The sequence below is a fragment of the Oncorhynchus mykiss genome, chromosome 28 (genome assembly GCF_057628025.1).
Source record: "Oncorhynchus mykiss isolate SJ-2025 chromosome 28, ASM5762802v1, whole genome shotgun sequence".
In the NCBI taxonomy this organism is placed as follows: domain Eukaryota; kingdom Metazoa; phylum Chordata; class Actinopteri; order Salmoniformes; family Salmonidae; genus Oncorhynchus; species Oncorhynchus mykiss.
The window spans coordinates 43,683,734-43,703,320 of NC_143049.1; the positions used below are offsets into that span (position 1 = coordinate 43,683,734).

Here is a 19,587-nt window from a genome sequence, read left to right on the forward strand (position 1 = left end):
ATTAATTACTTACCTTTTAGGCAGCAAAATGTGAAGACTTTGCAAAGCGGGTGTAGACTTTCACTAGGTCCTGTGTGTGTATGTCTGTGTTTACTAAAAGTTTGAAGGGACTTTACCTGACTATGGTAAAACCATTGCGATGGGAACATCTGCGACAGTGTCTACAATTAAGAAACAAAATATTATATATTAGTGGTATTTATTAAAAAACATTATTGGTTTAGGGATAAAATTAGCAAATTAAACGCAAAGTAAACTAACACATCATGTCCAGTGTGCCACACAGTGTTCCAGGCTGTAATGTATGTGTATATTATGTAAAATGTTACCTCAATTTTCCCCACTGAGCAAATTTAAGGTCTGCTGAGCACAAACTTGAAAGTTGTGAAAATTCTGTGCAACTTCCAGCGCACGTTTACTGTGAACACTGAGGCTGTACCTGCTTTAAGTTATAGTTTTACTGTGAACACTGAGGCTGTACCTGCTTTAAGTTACAGTTTTACTGTGAACACTGAGGCAGTACCTGCTGTAAGTTATAGTTTTAACAGTGGACGAGTAGGCAACTGTGGCTATTTGATCATAATGTAGGTCTACCAGAGTTGCCTACCATTAAAAACAATGGAGAAAATGCATCCCATAAAATTTTACATGGAAATAGATGTTCTATCATTCAGCCTACAGTAGCAGCCAATGTGTGGTGTTCAATATAGGCCTACATTCCATGAGACTTATGAAAAACACATGCAGGGCTTGACCTTTAACCTGTTGATCCACTTGTCCTTCAGACAAGGAGGTGACTGAATGTGTTGTTTGATGCAAGAAACCACTTTTAGAAAATTAAAATTCATTATTATTCCCGTACAATTATTACAAAGAATCAGACAAATTATGCAACGCTCTGCCTATTGGCTACTTAGCTTATTCAAGCCGGTCTGAAAATACAACACCGTCCCTTTAAAACATAAAAAAGCTCTTTACCTGACTGGCTTTTCAAAGATGGCTAGAAATGCACACTTTGTACTTTTGTAAGAATAGTTTATTTTATTTCACCTTTATTTAATCAGGTAGGCCAGTTGAGAACACCTTTATTTAACCAGGTAGGCTAGTTGAGAACACCTTTATTTAACCAGGTAGGCTAGTTGAGAACACCTTTATTTAACCAGGTAGGCCAGTTGAGAACAAGTTCTCATTTACAACTGCGACCTGGCCAAGATAAAGCAAAGCAGTGTGACCAAAAACAACACAGAGTTACACATGGGATAAGCAATCGTACAGTCAATATCACAATAGAAAAAATTGTATACAATGTGTGCAAATGAAGCAAGGAGGTAAGGCAATAAATAGGCCAATAGTGGCATCGTAATTACAATTTAGCAATTCACTCTGAAGTGATAACTGAGCTGATGATGATGTGCAAGTAGAGATGCTCGTGTGCAAAAGAGCAGAAAAGTAAATAAAAACAGTACGCTATGTAGTTGTCACGGCCGTCGTCGGAATGAGACAGCGTTTTGAGTGTACATTTTATTTTATTTTGTAAAATGTCTCCAACGAAACAAGGATACAAGGAAATGACCATGAAGCTTATAGTGCCCCTAACAAAGATAACTTCCCACAATGACAAAAGGGGAAAAGGCTGCCGTCGTTGGAGGCTCCTGCCTGAAGGCCGCCACTGGAGACCGTCGCTGGAGGCTCCTGCCTGAAGGCCGCCGCTGGAGACCGTCGTTGGAGGCTCCTGCCTGAAGGCCATCGCTGGAGACCGTCGCTGGAGGCTCCTGCCTGAAGGCCGCCGCTGGAGACCGTCGTTGGAGGCTCCTGCCTGAAGGCCATCGCTGGAGGCTCCTGCCTGAAGGCCATCGCTGGAGGCTCCTGCCTGAAGGCCGCCGCTGGAGACCGTCGTTGGAGGCTTCTTGCCATGGATCATCACTGGAGGCTTCGTGCCATGGATCATCACTGGAGGCTTCGTGCCATGGATCATCACTGGAGGCTTCGTGCCATGGATCATCACTGGAGGCTTCATGCCATGGATCATCACTGGAGTGAGGAGACGTATGGGCAGCCTGGTGCGTGGAGCTGCCACAGGGCTTACCAGGCTGGGGAGACTTACTGGAGGTTTGGTTCTGGGAGCAGGCACAATGCTCACCAGACTGGGTGAGACATAAAGGAGGATTGGTTCTGGGAGCAGGCACAGGGCTCACCCGGCTGGGGAGACATACAGGAGGCCTGGTTCTGGGAACAGGCACAGGACTCACAGGCTGGGGAGACATACAGGAGGCCTGGTTCTGGGAGCAGGCACAGGACTCACAGGCTGGGGAGACATGCAGGAGGCCTGGTTCTGGGAGCAGGCACAGAACTCACAGGCTGGAAAGACTTACAGGAGGCCTGGTTCTTGGAGCAGGCACAGGACTCACCAGGCTGGGGAGACATACAGGAGGCTTGGTTCTGGGAGCAGGCACAGGACTCACAGCCTGGGGAGACATACAGGAGGCTTGGTTCTGGGAGCAGGCACAGGACTCACCAGGCTGGGGAGACATACAGGAGGCCTGGTTCTGGGAGCTGCCACAGGACTCACAGCCTGGGGAGACATACAGGAGGCTTGGTTCTTGGCGGAGGCACCGGATTCACTGGGCCGTGGAGGCGCACTGGAGGTCTCGAGCATAGAGCCTGCACAACCTGTCCTGGCTGGATGGTGACTTTGGCCCGGCACGTGCGGGGAGCTGGAATTTTTGTTGGGGCTGCCTCTCGGGCTTCTGTGCTAGCCTTGACTCCTGGTATCGTTGTTGTTCCTCCCTTGCTACTTCCACCTGTTTCCATGGCAGGGTCTTGTCCCCTGCCATAACCTGCTCCCATGTCCAAGATGTCCTCCACTCTCTCTTCTCCCGGGCCCAGGATTCCTGCTCCTCCTGGCCACGCTGCTTGGTCCATTGGTGTCACGGCCGTCGTCGGAATGAGACGTCGGTATGAGACCAAGGTGCAGCGTTGTGAGCGTACATTTTTTATTTTGTAAAATGTCGCCAATAAAACAACAAAACAAGGAAACGACCGTGAAGCTTACAAGGGCTATAGTGCCCCTAACAAAGACAACTTCCCACAATGACAAAAGGGAAAAGGCTGCCTAAGTATGATTCCCAATCAGAGATAACGATAGACAGCTGTCCCTGATAGAGAACCATACCAGGCCAAAACATAGAAATACAAAACATAGAAAACAGAACATAGAATGCCCACCCAAATCACACCCTGACCAAACCAAATAGAGACATAAAATGTCTCTCTAAGGTCAGGGCGTGACAATGGGGATGATGTAGGTAGATTGGGTGGGCTATTTACAGATGGGCTGTGTACAGCTGCAGTGATCGGTAAGCTGCTCTGAATGCTGACTCTTAAAGTTAGTGAGAGAAATATGTCTCCAACTTCAGTGATTTTTGCAGTTCGTTCCAGTCATTGGCAACAGAGAACTGGAAGGAAAGGCGGCCAAAGGGGTGTTGGCTTTGGGGATGACCAGTGAGATACTGTATACCTGCTGGAGCGCGTGCTACGGGTGGGTGTTGCTATGGTGACCAGTGATCTGAGATAAGGCAGAGCTTTACCTAGCAAAGACTTATAGATGACCTGGAGCCAGTGGGTTTGGCGACGAATATGAAGCGAGGACCAGCCAACGAGAGCATACAGGTCACAGTAGTGGGTAGTGTATGGGGCTTTGGTGAAAAAACAGATGGCACTGTGATAGACTGCATCCAATTTGCTGAGTAGAGTGTTGGAGGGTATTTTGTAAATGACATCACCGAAGTCAAGGATTGGTAGGATAGTCAGTTTTACGAGGGTGTGTTTGGCAGCATGAGTGAAGGAGGCTTTGTTGCGAAATAGGAAGCCGATTCTAGATTTAATCTTTGATTGGAGATGCTTAATGTGAGTCTGGAAGGAGAGTTTACAGTCTAGCCAAACACCTAGGTATTTGTAGTTATCCACATATTCTAAGTCAGAACCATCCAGAGTAGTGATGCTAGTCGGGCGGGCAGGTGCGGGCAGCGATCGGTTGAAGTGCATGCATTTAGTTTTACTAGCGTTTAAGAGCAGTTGGAGACCACTGCAGTAGTGTTGTCTGGCATTGAAGCTCGTTTGGAGGTTTGTTAACACAGTATCCAACGAAGGGCCAGAGGTATACAGAACGGTGTCGTCTGCGTAGAGGTGGGTCAAAGAATCATCAGCAGCAAGAGCGACGTCATTGATGCATACAGAGAAAAGAGTCGGTCCGAGAATTGAACCCTGTGGCACCCCCATAGAGACTGCCAGAGGTCCGGACAACAGGCTCTCCGATTTTAACACACTGAACTCTATCTGAGAAGAAGTTGGTGAACCAGGTGAGGCAGTCATTTGAGAAACCAAGGCTGTTGTCTGCCAATAAGAATGTGGTTATTGACAGAGTCGAAAGCCTTGACCAGTTCGATGAATACGGCTGCACAGTATTGTCTCTTAGCAATAGCGGTTATGATATCGTTAAGGACCTTGAGCGTGGCTGATGTGCACCCGTGACCAGCTCGGAAACCAGATTGTATAGCGGAGAAGGTACGGCTCTTTCAGAACATCAGCTGGGTGGAAGAGGGGGGGGGGGGGGGGGGGGTGGAGGCTTGGGCAACTTGCTGCAGTGGGTGTTGAGATGTTGGGCCGGGGTAGGGGTATCCAGGTGGAAAGCATGGTCAGCCATAGAGAAATACTTCTTAAAATTGTTGACTAGGAAGTAGCTATAACTGGGCTAATAACTAGCTAACTAGCAAAACATACACAGGTGGCAACAAGTAGCTCTCACTTTGATCTCAGAACAAGAGCATTTACAACAACCCTTGGCCCTCATTGCTGAGGTAAATATGTGTACATGCGTACCTTGATGAAATCCAAGTTTAAGTATTTGACTGCCTGGCCATCGGTCCAGACAAACGCGTCCCGGTTTAAGTTACTCAGTCCAATCCACAGGTCAGTAGCACCAGAAGTCATCTGGGTCGTCAGAAACACTGCAACCATAGAGATAGAAAGAGGACTCATCTTTATATCTGTGTCATTATAGAGTCTGTGACAGCATGGGTAGCTCCATAGAGATAGATAGAGGACTCATCCTTATATCTGTTCCATTATAGCATCTGTGACAGCATGGGCAGCTCCATAGAGATAGATAGATGACTTATCTTTATATCTGTGTCATTATAGAGTCTGTGACAGCATGGGCAGATAGATAGAGGACTCATCCTTATATCTGTTCTATTATAGCATCTGTGACAGCATGGGCAGCTCCATTGAGGCTGCAACCCATAGGACTCCCCACCCAGTTGACTACTTAAAAATGGTGGATGATGGCAATGTCTCTATGGGCAGCACAATGAAGGGTTATCTCCATTTTAAAGTGGTACATTTTCTTCTTCATTGACAAACCATAGGTAACCAAATTTGATGAAGACAATGCTCCAATCATTGGCTGATTTCTCAAAACCCATAGAAATCCCCACCCAGTTGACTACTTTAAAATGGTGGAATCCCTCAACCCACAGGAGAGAGTGTTGGTCAGGAGAGAACAGGATGGATCATCACTGACTGACTGACATGTGGCTGATGGTACTGTCATTTCCATCTGTAAAACAAGATGCTACTGACACTAATAGTAGAATCCATGGGATGTTTATGTGCATGACTGTCTGTAAAATGTCACTTGATCAGCTGATCAGTTTAGGGTCAGTGGTGTTGTCTGTGGGTGTTAAATACCTGCCTGTCTAAGAGAAGATGACCGTTCATTCAGTATACAGTGCCTTGCGAAAGTATTCGGCCCCCTTGAACTTTGCGACCTTTTGGCACATTTCAGGCTTCAAACATAAAGATATAAAACTGTATTTTTTTGTGAAGAATCAACAACAAGTGGGACACAATCATGAAGTGGAACGACATTTATTGGATATTTCAAACTTTTTTAACAAATCAAAAACTGAAAAATTGGGCGTGCAAAATTATTCAGCCCCCTTAAGTTAATACTTTGTAGCGCCACCTTTTGCTGCGATTACAGCTGTAAGTCGCTTGGGGTATGTCTCTATCAGTTTTGCACATCGAGAGACTGAAATTTTTTCCCATTCCTCCTTGCAAAACAGCTCGAGCTCAGTGAGGTTGGATGGAGAGCATTTGTGAACAGCAGTTTTCAGTTCTTTCCACAGATTCTCGATTGGATTCAGGTCTGGACTTTGACTTGGTCATTCTAACACCTGGATATGTTTATTTTTGAACCATTCCATTGTAGATTTTGCTTTATGTTTTGGATCATTGTCTTGTTGGAAGACAAATCTCCGTCCCAGTCTCAGGTCTTTTGCAGACTCCATCAGCTTTTCTTCCAGAATGGTCCTGTATTTGGCTCTATCCATCTTCCCATCGATTTTAACCATCTTCCCTGTCCCTGCTGAAGAAAAGCAGGCCCAAACCATGATGCTGCCACCACCATGTTTGACAGTGGGTATGGTGTGTTCAGGGTGATGAGCTGTGTTGCTTTTACGCCAAACATAACGTTTTGCATTGTTGCCAAAAAGTTCAATTTTGGTTTCATCTGACCAGAGCACCTTCTTCCACATGTTTGGTGTGTCTCCCAGATGGCTTGTTGCAAACTTTAAACGACACTTTTTATGGATATCTTTAAGAAATGGCTTTCTTCTTGCCACTCTTCCATAAAGGCCAGATTTGTGCAATATACGACTGATTGTTGTCCTATGGACAGAGTCTCCCACCTCAGCTGTAGATCTCTGCAGTTCATCCAGAGTGATCATGGGCCTCTTGGCTGCATCTCTGATCAGTCTTCTCCTTGTATGAGCTGAAAGTTTAGAGGGACGGCCAGGTCTTGGTAGATTTGCAGTGGTCTGATACTGATATAATTTCAATATTATCGCTTGCACAGTGCTCCTTGGGATGTTTAAAGCTTGGGAAATCTTTTTGTATCCAAATCCGGCTTTAAACTTCTTCACAACAGTATCTCGGACCTGCCTGGTGTGTTCCTTGTTCTTCATGATGCTCTCTGCGCTTTTAACGGACCTCTGAGACTATCACAGTGCAGGTGTATTTATACGGAGACTTGATTTACACACAGGTGGATTGTATTTATCATCATTAGTCATTTAGGTCAACATTGGATCATTCAGAGATCCTCACTGAACTTCTGGAGAGAGTTTGCTGCACTGAAAGTAAAGGGGCTGAATAATTTTGCACGCCCAATTTTTCAGTTTTTGATTTGTTAAAAAAGTTTGAAATATCCAATAAATGTTGTTCCACTTCATGATTGTGTCCCACTTGTTGTTGATTCTTCACAAAAAAATACAGTTTTATATCTTTATGTTTGAAGCCTGAAATGTGGCAAAAAGTCGCAAAGTTCAAGGGGGCCGAATACTTTCGCAAGGCACTGTATGTATATTTTGCAGTGGTGTAAAGTATTTTAAGTACTTAAGTACTTTATGTGGGTATCTGTACTTTACTATTTATATTTTTGGCAACTTTTACTTTTCCTTCACTACATTCCTAAATAAAATAATGAACTTTTTACTCCATACATTTTTCATGGCACTCTAAAGTACTTGTTACATTCAGGAAAATGGTCCAATTCACACTATTATCAAGAGAACATCCCTGGTCATCCCTACGGTCTCTCTGTTGAGTTTGTAAATTATGTGTTGGAGCCCCATTGGATCCATTAATAAAGAAAACTGGGAAATCGTGCCGTCTTGTTTGCTTTTAAGTCATTTAAAATTATTTATACTTTTACTTTTGAAACTTAAGTATATTTCAAAAAACAAATACTTTTAGACTTTTACTCAAGTATCATTTTACTGGGTGACTTTGAATTTTACTGGAGTCATTTTCTATTAACGAATCTTTACTTTTACTGACGTATAAAAATTGGGTACTTCTTTCACCACTGATTTGTTTATAAAGTATGTTGTATGTTTTAGGATCAATAGAGGTGATAGGTAGGAGAAAGAGCTATGGTCTTACATGTACTCCAGAGGGAGGGTCTTAGACCGCCACAGACGAGGGGTCATTTACAGGTTAAAATAATCTCACCTTGCTCCCGCCTACTGGCGATGGACGCCAGGTTAGCTCCCATGGATTGGCAGTAAGATCTGGCCTCGAGCCAGGAACAAGGCACCCGGTATCCAATCAATTTGTAGCACTATAATCAAATCAATAAGCAATAAATCAAGTTGATTCAAGTTGATTGATTATAGGCAAACACTTTGAGTTTGACTTTCATTCTCAAAGCCTGTTGTAAAACTGTATCGCCATGTGAAAGACATTCAACATATTATTATTACATAATCAGTATTTTAACACTCTTCCTGTGTAACCTTTGATCTCTGGCCTTAGGATCCATTCTCTCCTCTTACTGACCTTAGACTGGTAGCGGACCCATTCCGGGGGGCAGCCTCCTGTGGGGGGGGCAGGAGGGGGCACGGTGCTGTTCACTGGGGGGGAACCACTCCTCTCACAGATGGACCTCATTTCAGTGCCACAGTTATAGTCATGCCAGAAACCTGGAGAAACAGGCACATAGTTATAGTCATGCCAGAAACCTGAAGACACATAGTTATAGTCATGCCAGAAACCTGGAGACACAGACACATAGTTATAGTCATGCCAGAAACCTGGAGACACAGATACATAGTTATAGTCATGCCAGAAACCTGAAGACACAGTTATAGTCATGCCAGAAACCTGGAGACACAGATATAGTAGGGCCAGAAACCTGGAGACACAGTTATAGTCATGCCAGAAACCTGGAGACACAGTTATAGTCAAGCCAGAAACCTGGAGACACAGTTATAGTCATGCCAGAAACCTGGAGACAAAGACACACAGTTATAGTCATGCCAGAAACCTGAAGACACAGTTATAGTCATGCCAGAAACCTGGAGACACAGACACACAGTTATAGTCATGCCAGAAACCTGAAGACATAGTTATAGTAATGCCAGAAACCTGGAGACACAGACACATAGTAATAGTCATGCCAGAAACCTGGAGACACAGACACACAGTTATAGTCATGCCAGAAACCTGGAGACACACAGTTATAGTCATGACAGAAACCTGAAGACACATAGTTATAGTCATGCCAGAAACCTGGAGACACAGACACATAGTTTTAGTCATGCCAGAAACGTGGAGACACATAGTTATAGTCATGCCAGAAACCTGAAGACATAGTTATAGTCATGCCATAAACCTGGAGACACAGGCACATAGTTATAGTCATGCCAAAAACCTGGAGACACAGACACACAGTTATAGTCATGTCAGAAACCTGGAGACACATAGTTATAGTCATGCCAGAAACCTGGAGACACAGACACATAGTTATAGTCATGCCAGAAACCTGGAGACACAGACACACAGTTATAGTCATGCCAGAAACCTGGAGACACAGACACATAGTTATAGTCATGCCAGAAACCTGGAGACACACAGTTATAGTCATGACAGAAACCTGAAGACACAGTTATAGTCATGACAGAAACCTGGAGACACAGACACACAGTTATAGTCATGCCAGAAACCTGGAGACACAGACACATAGTTATAGTTATGCCAGAAACCTGGAGACACAGACACACAGTTATAGTCATGCCAGAAACCTGGAGACACAGAAACATAGTTATAGTCATGCCAGAAACCTGGAGACACAGACACATAGTTATAGTCATGCCAGAAACCTGGAGACACATAGTTATAGTCATGCCAGAAACCTGGAGACACAGTTATAGTCATGCCAGAAACCTGGAGACACAGACACATAGTTATAGTCATGCCAGAAACCTGGAGACACAGACACATAGTTATAGTCATGCCAGAAACCTGGAGACACAGACAGACAGCTATAGTCATGCCATAAACCTGGAGACACAGACACGTAGTTATAGTCATGCCAGAAACCTGGAGACACAGACACACAGTTATAGTCATGCCAGAAACCTGGAGACACAGACACATAGTTATAGTCATGCCAGAAACCTGGAGACACAGACAGACAGCTATAGTCATGCCATAAACCTGGAGACACAGACACACAGTTATAGTCATGCCATAAACCTGGAGACACAGACACATAGTTATAGTCATGCCAGAAACCTGGAGACACAGTTATAGTCATGCCAGAAACCTGAAGGCACAGACACAAAGTTATAGTCATGCCAGAAACCTGGAGACACAGAAACATAGTTATAGTCATGCCAGAAACCTGGAGAAACAGGCACATAGTTATAGTCATGCCAGAAACCTGAAGACACATAGTTATAGTCATGCCAGAAACCTGGAGACACAGACACATAGTTATAGTCATGCCAGAAACCTGGAGACACAGATACATAGTTATAGTCATGCCAGAAACCTGAAGACACAGTTATAGTCATGCCAGAAACCTGGAGACACAGATATAGTAGGGCCAGAAACCTGGAGACACAGTTATAGTCATGCCAGAAACCTGGAGACACAGTTATAGTCAAGCCAGAAACCTGGAGACACAGTTATAGTCATGCCAGAAACCTGGAGACAAAGACACACAGTTATAGTCATGCCAGAAACCTGAAGACACAGTTATAGTCATGCCAGAAACCTGGAGACACAGACACACAGTTATAGTCATGCCAGAAACCTGAAGACATAGTTATAGTAATGCCAGAAACCTGGAGACACAGACACATAGTAATAGTCATGCCAGAAACCTGGAGACACAGACACACAGTTATAGTCATGCCAGAAACCTGGAGACACACAGTTATAGTCATGACAGAAACCTGAAGACACATAGTTATAGTCATGCCAGAAACCTGGAGACACAGACACATAGTTTTAGTCATGCCAGAAACGTGGAGACACATAGTTATAGTCATGCCAGAAACCTGAAGACATAGTTATAGTCATGCCATAAACCTGGAGACACAGGCACATAGTTATAGTCATGCCAAAAACCTGGAGACACAGACACACAGTTATAGTCATGTCAGAAACCTGGAGACACATAGTTATAGTCATGCCAGAAACCTGGAGACACAGACACATAGTTATAGTCATGCCAGAAACCTGGAGACACAGACACACAGTTATAGTCATGCCAGAAACCTGGAGACACAGACACATAGTTATAGTCATGCCAGAAACCTGGAGACACACAGTTATAGTCATGACAGAAACCTGAAGACACAGTTATAGTCATGACAGAAACCTGGAGACACAGACACACAGTTATAGTCATGCCAGAAACCTGGAGACACAGACACATAGTTATAGTTATGCCAGAAACCTGGAGACACAGACACACAGTTATAGTCATGCCAGAAACCTGGAGACACAGAAACATAGTTATAGTCATGCCAGAAACCTGGAGACACAGACACATAGTTATAGTCATGCCAGAAACCTGGAGACACATAGTTATAGTCATGCCAGAAACCTGGAGACACAGTTATAGTCATGCCAGAAACCTGAAGACACAGACACATAGTTATAGTCATGCCAGAAACCTGGAGACACAGACACATAGTTATAGTCATGCCAGAAACCTGGAGACACAGACAGACAGCTATAGTCATGCCATAAACCTGGAGACACAGACACGTAGTTATAGTCATGCCAGAAACCTGGAGACACAGACACACAGTTATAGTCATGCCAGAAACCTGGAGACACAGACACATAGTTATAGTCATGCCAGAAACCTGGAGACACAGACAGACAGCTATAGTCATGCCATAAACCTGGAGACACAGACACACAGTTATAGTCATGCCATAAACCTGGAGACACAGACACATAGTTATAGTCATGCCAGAAACCTGGAGACACAGTTATAGTCATGCCAGAAACCTGAAGGCACAGACACAAAGTTATAGTCATGCCAGAAACCTGGAGACACAGAAACATAGTTATAGTCATGCCAGAAACCTGGAGAAACAGGCACATAGTTATAGTCATGCCAGAAACCTGAAGACACATAGTTATAGTCATGCCAGAAACCTGGAGACACAGACACATAGTTATAGTCATGCCAGAAACCTGGAGACACAGATACATAGTTATAGTCATGCCAGAAACCTGAAGACACAGTTATAGTCATGCCAGAAACCTGGAGACACAGATATAGTAGGGCCAGAAACCTGGAGACACAGTTATAGTCATGCCAGAAACCTGGAGACACAGTTATAGTCAAGCCAGAAACCTGGAGACACAGTTATAGTCATGCCAGAAACCTGGAGACACAGACACACAGTTATAGTCATGCCAGAAACCTGAAGACACAGTTATAGTCATGCCAGAAACCTGGAGACACAGACACACAGTTATAGTCATGCCAGAAACCTGAAGACATAGTTATAGTAATGCCAGAAACCTGGAGACACAGACACATAGTAATAGCCATGCCAGAAACCTGGAGACACAGACACACAGTTATAGTCATGCCAGAAACCTGGAGACACACAGTTATAGTCATGACAGAAACCTGAAGACACATAGTTATAGTCATGCCAGAAACCTGGAGACACAGACACATAGTTTTAGTCATGCCAGAAACGTGGAGACACATAGTTATAGTCATGCCAGAAACCTGAAGACATAGTTATAGTCATGCCATAAACCTGGAGACACAGGCACATAGTTATAGTCATGCCAGAAACCTGGAGACACAGACACACAGTTATAGTCATGCCAGAAACCTGGAGACACAGACACATAGTTATAGTCATGCCAGAAACCTGGAGACACAGACACACAGTTATAGTCATGCCAGAAACCTGGAGACACAGACACATAGTTATAGTCATGCCAGAAACCTGGAGACACACAGTTATAGTCATGACAGAAACCTGAAGACACAGTTATAGTCATGACAGAAACCTGGAGACACAGACACACAGTTATAGTCATGCCAGAAACCTGGAGACACAGACACATAGTTATAGTTATGCCAGAAACCTGGAGACACAGACACACAGTTATAGTCATGCCAGAAACCTGGAGACACAGAAACATAGTTATAGTCATGCCAGAAACCTGGAGACACAGACACATAGTTATAGTCATGCCAGAAACCTGGAGACACATAGTTATAGTCATGCCAGAAACCTGGAGACACAGTTATAGTCATGCCAGCAACCTGAAGACACAGACACATAGTTATAGTCATGCCAGAAACCTGGAGACACAGACACATAGTTATAGTCATGCCAGAAACCTGGAGACACAGACAGACAGCTATAGTCATGCCATAAACCTGGAGACACAGACACGTAGTTATAGTCATGCCAGAAACCTGGAGACACAGACACACAGTTATAGTCATGCCAGAAACCTGGAGACACAGACACATAGTTATAGTCATGCCAGAAACCTGGAGACACAGACAGACAGCTATAGTCATGCCATAAACCTGGAGACACAGACACACAGTTATAGTCATGCCATAAACCTGGAGACACAGACACATAGTTATAGTCATGCCAGAAACCTGGAGACACAGTTATAGTCATGCCAGAAACCTGAAGGCACAGACACAAAGTTATAGTCATGCCAGAAACCTGGAGACACAGACACATAGTTATAGTCATGCCAGAAACCTGGAGACACAGACACACAGTTATAGTCATGCCAGAAACCTGGAGACACACAGTTATAGTCATGCCAGAAACCTGGAGACACAGACACACAGTTATAGTCATGCCAGAAACCTGGAGACACAGACACACAGTTATAGTCATGCCAGACACCTGGAGACACACAGTTATAGTCATGCCAGAAACCTGGAGACACAGACACACAGTTATAGTCATGCCAGAAACCTGGAGACGCAGACACATAGTTATAGTCATGCCAGAAACCTGGAGACACACAGCTATAGTCATGCCAGAAACCTGGAGACACATAGTTATAGTCATGCCAGAAACCTGGAGACACAGTTATAGTCATGCCAGAAACCTGAAGACACAGTTATAGTCATGCCAGAAACCTGGAGACACACAGTTATAGTCATGCCAGAAACCTGGAGACACAGACACACAGTTATAGTCATGCCAGAAACCTGGAGACACATAGTTATAGTCATGCCAGAAACCTGGAGACGCAGACACATAGTTATAGTCATGCCAGAAACCTGGAGACACAGTTATAGTCATGCCAGAAACCTGAAGACACAGTTATAGTCATGCCAGAAACCTGGAGACACACAGTTATAGTCATGCCAGAAACCTGGAGACACAGACACACAGTTATAGTCATGCCAGAAACCTGGAGACACATAGTTATAGTCATGCCAGAAACCAAAACACACACAGTTATAGTCATGCCAGAAACCTGGAGACACAGACACATAGTTATAGTCATGCCAGAAACCTAGAGACACAGTTATAGTCATGCCAGAAACCTGGAGACACAGTTATAGTCATGCCAGAAACCTGAACACTCAGACACACAGTTATAGTCATGCCAGAAACCTGGAGACACAGACACACAGTTATAGTCATGCCAGAAACCTGGAGACACAGACACATAGTTATAGTCATGCCAGAAACCTGGAGACACACAGTTATAGTCATGCCAGAAACCTGAAGACACAGTTATAGTCATGCCAGAAACCTGGAGACACAGTTATAGTCATGCCAGAAACCTGGAGACACACAGTTATAGTCATGCCAGAAACCTGGAGACACAGTTATAGTCATGCCAGAAACCTGGAGACACACAGTTATAGTCAAGCCAGAAACATGAAGACACACAGCTATAGTCATGCCAGAAACCAAAACACATAACAGTTATAGTCATGCCAGAAACCTGGAGACACAGACACACAGTTATAGTCATGCCAGAAACCTGGAGACACAGACACATAGTTATAGTCATGCCAGAAACCTGGAGACACAGTTATAGTCATGCCAGAAACCTGGAGACACAGTTATAGTCATGCCAGAAACCTGAACACTCAGACACACAGTTATAGTCATGCCAGAAACCTGAACACTCAGACACATAGTTAAAGTCATGCCAGAAACCTGAAGACACAGACACATAGTTATTGTCATGCCAGAAACCTGAACACACAGACACACAGTTATAGTCATGCCAGAAACCTGGAGACACACAGTTATAGTCATGCCAGAAACCTGAAGACACAGTTATAGTCATAACAGAAACATGGAGACACATAGTTATAGTCATGCCAGAAACCTGGAGACACAGTTATAGTCATGCCAGAAACCTGAAGACACAGTTATAGTCATGCCAGAAACCTGGAGACACAGACACACAGTTATAGTTAAGCCAGAAACATGAAGACACACAGCTATAGTCATGCCAGAAACCAAAACACACACAGTTATAGTCATGCCAGAAACCTGGAGACACAGACACACAGTTCTAGTCATGCCAGAAACCTGGAGACACAGACACATAGTTATAGTCATGCCAGAAACCTGGAGACACAGACACATAGTTATAGTCATGCCAGAAACCTGGAGACACAGACACATAGTTACAGTCATGCCAGAAACCTGGAGACACAGACACACAGTTATAGTCATGCCAGAAACCTGGAGACACATAGTTATAGTCATGCCAGAAACCTGAAGACACAGACAAACAGTTATAGTCATGCCAGAAACCTGAAGACACAGACACACAGTTATAGTCATGCCAGAAACCTGGAGACACAGACACACAGTTATAGTCATGCCAGAAACCTGGAGACACAGACACACAGTTATAGTCATAACAGAAACCTGGAGACACAGACACACAGTTATAGTCTTGCCAGAAACCTGAAGACACATAGTTATAGTCATGCCAGAAACCTGAAGACACATAGTTATAGTCTTGCCAGAAACCTGAAGACACAGACACACAGTTATAGTCAAGCCAGAAACCTAGAGACACACAGTTATAGTCATAACAGAAACCTGGAGACACAGACACATAGTTATAGTCATGCCAGAAACCTGGAGACACATAGTTATAGTCATGCCAGAAACCTGAAGACACAGTTATAGTCATGCCAGAAACCTGGAGACACAGACACATAGTTATAGTCATGCCAGAAACCTGGAGACACAGTTATAGTCATGCCAGAAACCTGGAGACACATAGTTATAGTCAAGCCAGAAACCTGGAGACACAGACACGTAGTTATAGTCATGCCAGAAACCTGGAGACACAGACACATAGTTATAGTCATGCCAGAAACCTGGAGACACAGACACATAGTTATAGTCATGCCAGAAACCTGAAGACACAGACACACAGTTATAGTAGACCTAATCATGCCATTGAGTTATGTGGTAACCAGCCCCAAGATTCAGAATGAAAATAACTCAATGGAAGTTCTTATAAGAGAGGAACATTTTTGGGCCTCATCTTTAGCTCACCCATGGAGCTGTACATGACAACACAGTTCTCATCGTTGTTCTTGAAGTTCGGCTGGTTGTCGTCCCATCTCTGGAATACTACTGGGGTACCGTCCATCCACCTGAACAGAACACAGGACACAATAACTTAGAACACAAGGATTCAAGATCTCAGAACACAGGACACAATAACTCAGAACACAGCACACAATAACCCAGAACACAAGGATTCAAGAACTCAGAACACAGGACACAATCACTAAGAACACAAGGATTCAAGAACTCAGAACACAGGACACAATCACTCAGAACACACGGATTCAAGAACTCAGAACACAGGACACAATAACTCAGAACACAGGACACAATAACTCAGAACACAAGGATTCAAGATCTCAGAACACAGGACACAATAACTCAGAACACAGCACACAATAACTCAGAACACAAGGATTCAAGAACTCAGAACACAGGACACAATCACTAAGAACACAAGGATTCAAGAACTCAGAACACAGGACACAATCACTCAGAACACACGGATTCAAGAACTCAGAACACAGGACACAATAACTCAGAACACAGGACACAATAACTCAGAACACAAGGATTCAAGAACTCAGAACACAGGACACAATAACTCAGAACACAAGGATTCAAGAACTCAGAACACAATAACATGAGAACTCGGAACACAGGACACAATCACTCAGAACACAAGGATTCAAGAACTCAGAACACAGGACACAATAACTCAGAACACAAGGATTCAAGAACTCAGAACACAAGAACATGAAAACTCGGAACACAGGACACAATAACTAAGAACACAAGGATTCAAGAACTCAGAACACAAGAACATGAGAACTCAGAACACAGGACACAATCACTCAGAACACAAGGATTCAAGAACTCAGAACACAAGGATTCAAGAACTCAGAACACAGGACACAATAACTCAGAACACAAGGATTCAAGAACTCAGAACACAAGAACATGAGAACTCAGAACACAAGAACATGAGAAATAAGAACACAAGAACATGAGAACTCAGAACACAAGAACATGAGAACTAAGAACACAAAACATAAGATACTGAATATCCCTTTGAGCATGGTGCATAATTACACTTTGGATGGTGTACACCCAGTCACTACAAAGATGCAGGCGCCCATAATTAAGATGCTGGAGGGGAAGGAAACCACTCAGGGAGTTCACCATGAGGTCAATGGTGACATTAAACCAGTGTAATGGCTGTGATAGGAGGAAACTTAGGATGGATCAACAATCACAATACTAACCTGAATGATAGAGTGAAAAGAAGGAAGCCTGTACTGAACAGAAAATAAGGCAACAAGGCACTAAAGTAATTTGGCAAAAAAAATTGCAAAGCATTTAACTTTTTGTCCTGAATAAAAAGTGTTATGTTTGGGGAAAATCCAATACAACACATTACTGAGTACCACTCTTCATATTTTCAAGCATAGTGGTGGCTGCATCATGTTATGGGTATTTTTTTATTTTTTTTATTTAACCTTTATTTAACCAGGTAAGCTAGTTGAGAACAAGTTCTCATTTGCAACTGCGACCTGGCCAAGATAAAGCATAGCAGTTCGACACATACAACAACACAGAGTTACACATGGAATGAACAAAAAATACAGTCAATAATACAGTAGAACAAAAAAGTATATATACAGTGAGTGTAAATGAGATCAAATAAGGGAGTTAAGGCAATAAATAGGCTATGGTGGTGAAGTAATTACAATATGGCAATTAAACACTGGAATGGTAGATGTGCAGAAGATGGATGTGCAAGTAGAGATACCGTGATGCAAAAGGAGCAAAATAAATAAATACAGTATGGGGATGAGGTAGATACAGTGGGGCAAAAAAGTATTTAGTCAGCCACCAATTGTGCAAGTTCTCCCACTTAAAAAGATGAGAGAGGCCTGTAATTTTCATCATAGGTACACTTCAACTATGACAGACAAAATGAGAAAAAAAATCCAGAAAATCACATTGTAGGATTTTTTATGAATTTATTTGCAAATTATGGTGGAAAATAAGTATTTGGTCAATAACAAAAGTTTATCTCAATACTTTGTTATATACCCTTTGTTGGCAATGACAGAGGTCAAACGTTTTCTGTAAGTCTTCACAAGGTTTTCACACACTGTTGCTGGTATTTTGGCCCATTCCTCCATGCAGATCTCCTCTAGAGCAGTGATGGGCTATGAACAGGTGCAGTGATCTGTGAGCTGCTCTGACAGCTGGTTCTTAAAGCTAGTGAGGGAGATATGAGTCTCCAGCTTCAGGGATTTTTTCAGTTCGTTCCAGTCAGTGGCAGCAGAGAACTGGAAGGAAAGGCGACCAAAGGAGGAATTGGCTTTTGGGGGTGACCAGTGAGATATACCTGCTGAAGCATGTGCTACGAGTGGGTGGTGCTATGGTGACCATTGAGCTGAGATAGGGCGGGGCTTTACCTAGCAGAGACTTGTAGATAACCTGTAGCCAGTGGGTTTGGCGAAGAGTATGAAGCGAGGGCCAGCCAACGAGAGCGTACAGGTCGCAGTGGTGGGTAGTATATGGGGCTTTGGTGACAAAACGGATGGCACTGTGAGACTACATCCAGTTTGCTGAGTAGAGTGTTGGAGGCTATTTTATAGATGACATCACCGAAGTCAAGGATCGGTAGGATGGTCAGTTTTACGAGGGTTTGTTTTGCAGCATGAGTGAAGGAAGCTTTGTTGCGAAATAGGAAGCCGATTCTAGATTTAATTTTTGTTTGGAGATGCTTAATGTGAGTCTGGAAGGAGAGTTTACAGTCTAGCCAGACACCTAGGTATTTGTAGTTATCCACGTATTCTAAGTCAGAGCCGTCCAGAGTAGTGATGCTGGATGGGCGGGCAGGTGCAGGCAGCGATCGGTTGAGGAGCATGCATTTACTTTTATTTGCGTTTAAGAGCAGTTGGAGGCCACGGAAGGAGAGTTGTATGACATTGAAGCTTATGTTACTGTATATGTACTAATCAGAATACTACATGTTACTGTATATGTATGAGTTTTCTTTCTTGACGCTAGTACTGAAAATGTGTGTGTGAATGTGGTCAAGAGTTTAGAACAATGACGGTCTGTTCCTTGGTACAAATGAATCAGACTGGCTAGAGTGCTTATCTACACAAGAAAACAT

General features: G+C 43.6%; 1 protein-coding gene across 2 annotated transcripts in view; it reads right to left on the reverse strand.

Moving 5' to 3' along the window:
- Window positions 1–19,587, reverse strand: part of LOC110508267 (macrophage mannose receptor 1) — a 203,389-nt gene that overhangs the window by 53,126 nt on the left and 130,676 nt on the right. For both annotated transcript variants that reach the window (XM_090226048.1, XM_090226047.1), the window contains exons 19-23: window positions 16,416–16,516; window positions 8,401–8,543; window positions 8,074–8,182; window positions 4,879–5,006; window positions 117–161 (exon numbers count right to left, since the gene is read on the reverse strand). In XM_090226048.1, coding sequence (XP_090082174.1) covers window positions 117–161; window positions 4,879–5,006; window positions 8,074–8,182; window positions 8,401–8,543; window positions 16,416–16,516 — 526 coding nt within the window. The remainder of the gene's footprint in view (window positions 1–116; window positions 162–4,878; window positions 5,007–8,073; window positions 8,183–8,400; window positions 8,544–16,415; window positions 16,517–19,587) is intronic.